Source organism: Micropterus dolomieu, linkage group LG16 (assembly GCF_021292245.1).
Source record: "Micropterus dolomieu isolate WLL.071019.BEF.003 ecotype Adirondacks linkage group LG16, ASM2129224v1, whole genome shotgun sequence".
In the NCBI taxonomy this organism is placed as follows: Eukaryota; Metazoa; Chordata; class Actinopteri; order Centrarchiformes; family Centrarchidae; genus Micropterus; species Micropterus dolomieu.
The window spans coordinates 329,588-336,411 of NC_060165.1; the positions used below are offsets into that span (position 1 = coordinate 329,588).

Genomic DNA, 6,824 nt, shown 5'->3' on the forward strand with positions numbered 1-6,824 from the left:
TGCAAGGAGGAATGGGCAAAAATTTCAGTCTCTCGATGTGCAAAACTGATAGAGACGTACCCCAAGCGACTTACAGCTGTAATCGCAGCAAAAGGTGGCGCTACAAAGTATTAACTTAAGGGGGCTGAATAATTTTGCACGCCGAATTTTTCAGTTTTTTATTTGTTAAAAAAGTTTGAAATATCCAATAAATTTCGTTCCACTTCATAATTGTGTCCCACTTGTTGTTGATTCTTCACAAAAAATTACAGTTTTATATCTTTATGTTTGAAGCCTGAAATGTGGCAAAAGGTTGAAAAGTTCAAGGGGGCCGAATACTTTCGCAAGGCACTGTACATATACTATATTCATGTATGTATTGTGTGTATCTTTATATGTTGCATTGTTTCTTATTGTATTTGTAAGGTTGATTTGTGCTGCTGTAATTGCATTAAACACTAATCAAACTGATTGTTTTTCAAAATGACAACTTGCTGATAAACAGCTCTGGATGTCCCTGAATGTCTCCTCTTCATTATTTTAACATGGTCTGCGTCTTTTGTGAAATGGAGCACGGTTCAGTTTCCCTTAGTGCAGTGTGTGCTAATGTGCCATCTCTTTTAGCAGTGCCCCCCTATCCGGTGGGCATTGTTCCTCCCAGGACAAAATCTCCCATGAGCCCTCCCGAGTCCACCACCATCGCCTCCTATGTCACCCTGAGGAAGACCAAGAAGCCTGAATATAGATCAGTAAGTTTTGCCCTTGGCATCAACAGAGACAAAAATTGTTTTGATGAAATAAACTGATTCCAATTCAGCAGATGTGTCAGAATCAGCCCAAAGGAGGACTGCGTGGGTGAACATCTCTTTGAGTCAGAGCTCTGTAGATTCTTAATCTGCCTCACCAAGAAGGAAACGCTTATCTGCATGTACACTGACACGTTGCTTTATGTGACGCTCTCCTTCAGAGGCAGTGTACTTGCTCCAGGAACCATTTTGGCACATATCACATATTTGCAAGTGTTGCCTAACAGGAGATTCCCCTTTTCCCTTCAGGCTCACTGCCTTTCTTCAGTTCTCTGGCTTTTGTTCTGGGTAAATTTAATGTTCAAACATACTTCTTGTTTTCTTTTTTTGTTTCAGTGCAAGATACACAAAGATGTCTTTAATGTCAGTTGTTGGGCAGAGGCTTCTGCTCCACTTAATCTTGATTTGTGCTGCGCCCTCCATCAGCCGTTCGGATACACATTTACTGGACATTATCTTTATTTACCCCAGCTACAGAGATCCAGGCCTCTTCTTTTATTAAAGTTTTGAGAAGCACATTTCATAATGCTGTAAAGAGCAATAGGCTATATGAATTCCTGGTGGGGTTTTATTGTGAAACGTCTGCAGAAGGTGCTGATTTTAATGTGGTCATGGTTGAAATGACCTCAGGAATAGTGACTGAGTCCTTTATTTACCTCAGCATTAGAGAGAGCAGCAAAATTACAAAACAGACCTTTTGGAACAGGAAAGCAAAAATGGATTATAAGTGGGGTCTTGTTAAGAATGTACAAAACACTTCCTGCACAGATGTTTTGTAGATGATTAGCATTAACAGTGACATCATACAGCTTGGACATAGCAGCAGGAGAGTGAAGAGAAAAAAGAGAGAAAAAAACATAACTTTTCACTCCATAAATGTTTCATTTGGAATAATAAAGATACCAGGTTTAAAAATAAAACTTTTTTTTTTGATAGCTGGGTTAAAAATTATATAGTGTTAGTGACACAATTGCTAAATGAAAATCTTGCTCTCTCATACAGAATTCCAGTTACACCTAAAGAATTCGCTATTGTTTTCGATGCAATACCTTCTGGTCTTTTGTTGTCTGTCTGTCTGTCTGTTCTCTGGTTAATGCACACTCATCACTCCCCCGTTTACCTGTTGTCTTGATACATTCAAGATAATGTATTAGTACACACTACAGCACTGATCCCATGAGGACAACAACAGAATACTTTTACCTGTTTCTACTTTGCCATTTCTTTCACTTGTAAAGCTTGGCCTTCCTGCACATATCTTTCCCAAAAGTAATGATCCCTCCCTTCCCAGGAAGGATTTTCATGTGAAATGTCTGCAGGAAGTTATATTGACAGTAGCCTAATACTGATGGAAAAAACAGCAAAATAGATGCAAAAAAAAAATTTTGATTTTGTGGTACTGATTATACAGTACCACTGTACTGACGCAGTTAGAACTGTGGAAATGTACTGGATGCTGAATTCCACTGCTACATCACCCCTAAAATGCTTTAACCAGCATTTATTAGGCCCAGCTTTTATTTAGAAATGACAGTAATATGCAGTGATGTGAGCACAGGACCAAAATGTGGAATGTGTAAAAATAAAGAAGACATATTTACCTAAACATAGGATGTGATGCAGTGAGAAATGATTCTATGGACAGCTTTAATATCCACAGCAACTTGGACCGCCATTGAGGGTAGTGAAGTAAAAACATACACCCAGAGACTCATGCAAGAAGAAAGATGGATGTAACATTGAGTCTTGTCCTGCACAGGAGCGTCCCAGGAGTGCAGTGGATCAGACGTGGTTTGGGGAGCGAGAGGTGGGCAGAGCCAGGATGAGTGTGGAGGAGCAGTTGGAGAGGATGAGGAGAAACCAGGAGGCTTCATCACTCAGGGAGAAGAAGAGAGAAATACCATCCCGCTCACCGTCCTTTAGCAAAGACTGCCCTTTTGTTATCCCTCAGGTGACCCCCCCCCCCCCCACACACACACACACATACACACACACCGAAGCCCGCGATAGCTTATAAACTAGCTCTCCTGCTTACTTCAAACATTTTCAATCTGTCAATTAATTCAAGTGTGCATGTGCGACTGTGTGTGTGCACGCGCAGAGTCGGGTCCAGGCGGAGGGGGCCTGTGCAGACCCTGTGGAGCTGGAGGCGGCTTTGCGGCAGCTGAAGGAGGCTCACATGGAGCAGAGCAGCACGGCTGAACCTGCACCACAGGTTCATGGAATATTTTTATTAACATGTTTTTATTCTAGTCATAGTCACATTCAGTAAGTTGTGGACACTCTTTTCTTGGCAATCAATTCCAACTGTAAGAACTCACCCCTGTACTGACTTCAGTCCAATACAGTTTTTTCAATCATTGTTAAGCTACTGGTTAAGTACAGGGTGGGTTACATAACCTTCATATATGTAGTGCAGTGCATGGTATACCATCATGAATGAGGTGTAAAGCCACATTTCTAATGATGACTGCACAAACAGCTTCTTACACGATTCTATTTCAATCTCCAGAAAGTGCAGAGAGCTGAGGAGTGTGTGGAAGTGCAGCAGGAAAGGGATGTGGCCCTGCAGAGTGTACACCATGAGGTACTGTATTTCAGACGCCTCACTACTCACTTGACGCACACCTGCTTCACGTCAAGTCCTGCCCCCTACTCTGCCTCTAATTGGCTAACCCTAAGCCTACCCTTAACCAATGGAGGCAACGAGTACTAGCCACTAACAGGCAAAGTCGAAAAATCTGGTGGGGGGGAAAAATAATGCTTTTTTTGAACAGTTCTGCTTCACTTGAAAGTTCCAAATGAAATTACTTCATTTGTCAAAGGATATATTTGGTATCAATATTTTTCTTACTGCCAACCAATTCCATAAAAAACCCCAACAAGTTGTTAGTTGCCTGCCCTGTGGCTCTCACCCCTGAAGCCCATTGCTTTATTAGAGGAAATTGTTCTTTGTTGGGGACTGCACATTTGGTGCAATACAACACAAGTCTGAACAGAAGCTCAAAGTTGACCATGCACAGAGAAATTTGCATCTTGTAACAGCACCGCCCTCTGAGATCACTAATAGACAGTTTTATTCATATAGCCCAATATCACAAGTCTGCAGCATACAACAGCCTTTAAATAAAAGTTTAGTTTTCATTTTAACTTGCTATGAAACACTGTGAAAAGGCCTTTTCTAAGTTGTGGAGTTGAGATCAGATCAGTCTATTAAACCTTTTTTTCCCCTCGGGGTGCAACTGGAGGAGAAGAGGTAACAACCACTGTAATAATCTGACCTTAGATTTAAAAGACATTTTCATTCCAACTGCCTGGACAAATCAGTGAATATCCAGCAAAACACTTTAAATACTAAAAGGAATGAAAGGAGAATGCCAGTCATTCAGTGCTCACTCTATGCTGACGTTAAATGATGAAATTGATGCAGAAATAAATCTGTTGTGATGCTATTAATTAAGGCTTCAACAGCAAAATAAGATTTTAAGTCCATCAGTGATACAACATGTGAAATAATAATAATAATTACTCAATACGTTTTTATTTTTTATTGTTGCCTATGAATGTTTGTCCAGAATAATACTGGCCTTGGTATCTGTCAGCTCATAGTACTGGTACAGTGCAGTGTGCTGGAGGCTACAGGAGCAGCAGGTGGAAGAGAAGGACACACAGCTTCAGTATACACAGCTCTCTCTGTTAAATTCACTGTCTGGAATCCCAGGCCTGTCTGCCACACAGCAGCTAATCTGCCATTGTGGTCGTAACATCTCTGAGTGTAATCTGGGACAATAACAGAGGATTTGTGGGAATGTGGAAAAAGCCAGGTTGGCTTTAAGAGGTTTATCTTCTGGATTCAGTCAGGATTGCTAGCTGGGACTGGGCTGCTCTCCAGTGGGTGCCACTCGGGAGCTCTGTGGAGCCCTAGACTGTACGCACCACCCTCATTCCACCATAGACAGAGACACACAGACATGTTCTTTCATTCACCCAGTTCACTAGCTGACCTCTGTTATCATCCACCATCAGGTATACTTACATATTTTACTCTTAGCTGTGGTGGTCAGTACTCACACAGCAGTAGTCTTGCACTGCATGTTACACTGACAGCATACTTGGAAGCACAATTCCTATTGCTATGATTAAAAAAGTGGACTTCCAGTTTGCTTTGAATAAAGAGAACTGGCTAATTCCTTCTACGAATACTGCTCTTTAGATGTCTTTTCCTGCACAACATGGCCATGCACAGCATGCTAAACTCTCCATTTTCTAATTAAGGTCTTTGTGTGTTTGTGTTTCAGCTGTGTGAAAGCAATAGGGTGGTGATTCTGGACCTGGGTATGGAGCCTCAGCATGTGGAGATTGTAAACCTTCAGCCTTTTGAGGATGACGAAAGCAGAGAGCAAGAACTGACAAGCTCGCCAACGAACACTACCACCGAAAACAGGTGTGTGTGGGTGTGTCTTTGTGCTAAGAACTCTTCAACTTTCTCTGGCGTGTGACTCCATTTTTAAGTCCCAAAATGCTTTTGACCCCATATCAGTGCAGCCAGAAAGACTATAGGCTGAGACACCTGTCAGTCAAGGCAAGTAATGCATAGTGATTTAGAGCTGCATTACGGGATTTACTTGAGCCACCTCAGGGCGGAGGAATATTCGCTCTCCGTTTAACTCTGGTTTGGTCTCCATCCCCAGCTGGTCCCTCACTGTGTCTGCTGCCGGTGCTGGGCAGGTAGCCTACAGGAAGTTAGTCCGAGCTGCCGTTGCTGCTGGAAACCAGGGTGATGAGAGCTGAGTTTAAAGCTAGAAAATGCTATGTGTGTGGAACAAGGGCAAAGGGATCTAAAGGATACAAAAGACTGTGAAAATAGATACCTGTTGTTTTTCTTGTCCTAGCAACAGTGACCCATTCTGCTTCTGCTGATTGTAGCTTCCAAACTCCTGAGCCTGAGACGCCGAGCCCAGAGCCTAGGGAGGAAGAATCGGAAATGACAGAGCAAATCACCAGAGAGGAGAGGCTAGAGAATAGCTTAGATTCTCCTAACCAGCAAACAGCAGATGACAAGAAACACAACAACAACAACAACAACATGTTGGCGTGTAAGTCAAGCCTCCCTCCATTGCTGCTGTACTTGTGATCTTTAAAGTTGTAGCATCTGTGTCTGTCAAAACTAAGACCACATCTCACGTCAACCCAGTGCACTCGCTTACCGAGGCAAGGCAACTTTATCTGTACAGCACATTTCATACACCACATTCCAATGTGCTTTACAGGGTAAAAGCATATATATGGCAACGGTAAAATATTTACAATTTTAAAAAGTACAGACAAGTGATACAAGAGATTCAAAATAAATACAAATTAAGGCTATTTAAAAGCAAAGCTAAGAAGTTCAGTAGTAGGCAGTGTTACATACGTTGTTAAAAGGTTTTTAGCTTTGACTTGAAAGTGGTCAGTCTGGGCTCGTCTTATATCACCTGGGAGGTTATTACAGGTGTGTGTTCATAACAAATGCTGTTACAAAAGTTTTGTATTCTGTACTAGAATATGTAACTTAGCTGGTTGCTAGTCCAAACTTTAGGTTGGTGGGCTTCTAGGCATTGGAAAAAGCTGGCCACAGCCCTGCACATACTGTATTGGACTTGATTGGGTTGATACCAACATTTTTAGACTCAGTCCCCTTAGATCTGGCTATTTAGGGGAAATATAAATCAACACATAAATATAATATTATATATAAGGATAAATAAAAATCCAACAATGAATGGATTTTCAGAGATTACCTCTTCAGAATGGTATCTCAAACTGAGTGGGGAACTCTGGGGCCCTACTTCTGCTAAATGAGCAATAAAACTGAGCAAAGATTGCATTTGAACAGTAAAATGACTGAATTGGAATCAAAGACAATACATTTTCCAGATGCTAGATACAATGTAGAAACACAGACTGCTTATGTGAGTTTGCTTATGTGAGTTGAGTAAACTACTCAATTAACTCTTAATTGCCTCCTAACTGTCGCACTCCTCTGTGGCCAGTAGCCTA

General features: G+C 41.6%; 1 protein-coding gene and 1 long non-coding RNA gene across 9 annotated transcripts in view; one reads left to right on the forward strand and one right to left on the reverse strand.

Moving 5' to 3' along the window:
* The window catches only part of LOC123984881 (pleckstrin homology domain-containing family A member 5-like), a 92,513-nt gene that overhangs the window by 79,746 nt on the left and 5,943 nt on the right, over positions 1 to 6,824 (forward strand). For 4 of the 8 annotated variants that reach the window (XM_046072102.1, XM_046072099.1, XM_046072101.1 and 1 more), the window contains 6 exons: positions 604 to 728; positions 2,545 to 2,736; positions 2,887 to 3,000; positions 3,298 to 3,372; positions 5,084 to 5,229; positions 5,712 to 5,881. In XM_046072102.1, the coding sequence (XP_045928058.1) occupies positions 604 to 728; positions 2,545 to 2,736; positions 2,887 to 3,000; positions 3,298 to 3,372; positions 5,084 to 5,229; positions 5,712 to 5,881 (822 nt within the window). Of the gene's footprint in view, positions 1 to 603; positions 729 to 2,544; positions 2,737 to 2,886; positions 3,001 to 3,297; positions 3,373 to 5,083; positions 5,230 to 5,476; positions 5,599 to 5,711; positions 5,882 to 6,824 lie in introns of those variants that run through there. The other 4 variants (XM_046072100.1, XM_046072107.1, XM_046072105.1 and 1 more) reach the window with 3 other exon arrangements.
* On the reverse strand, positions 4,311 to 5,768 carry LOC123984889. The gene is made up of 2 exons (XR_006828548.1): positions 5,657 to 5,768; positions 4,311 to 5,550 (listed from the first exon to the last, which is right to left on the reverse strand). It is a non-coding gene; the product is annotated as an uncharacterized LOC123984889 (long non-coding RNA).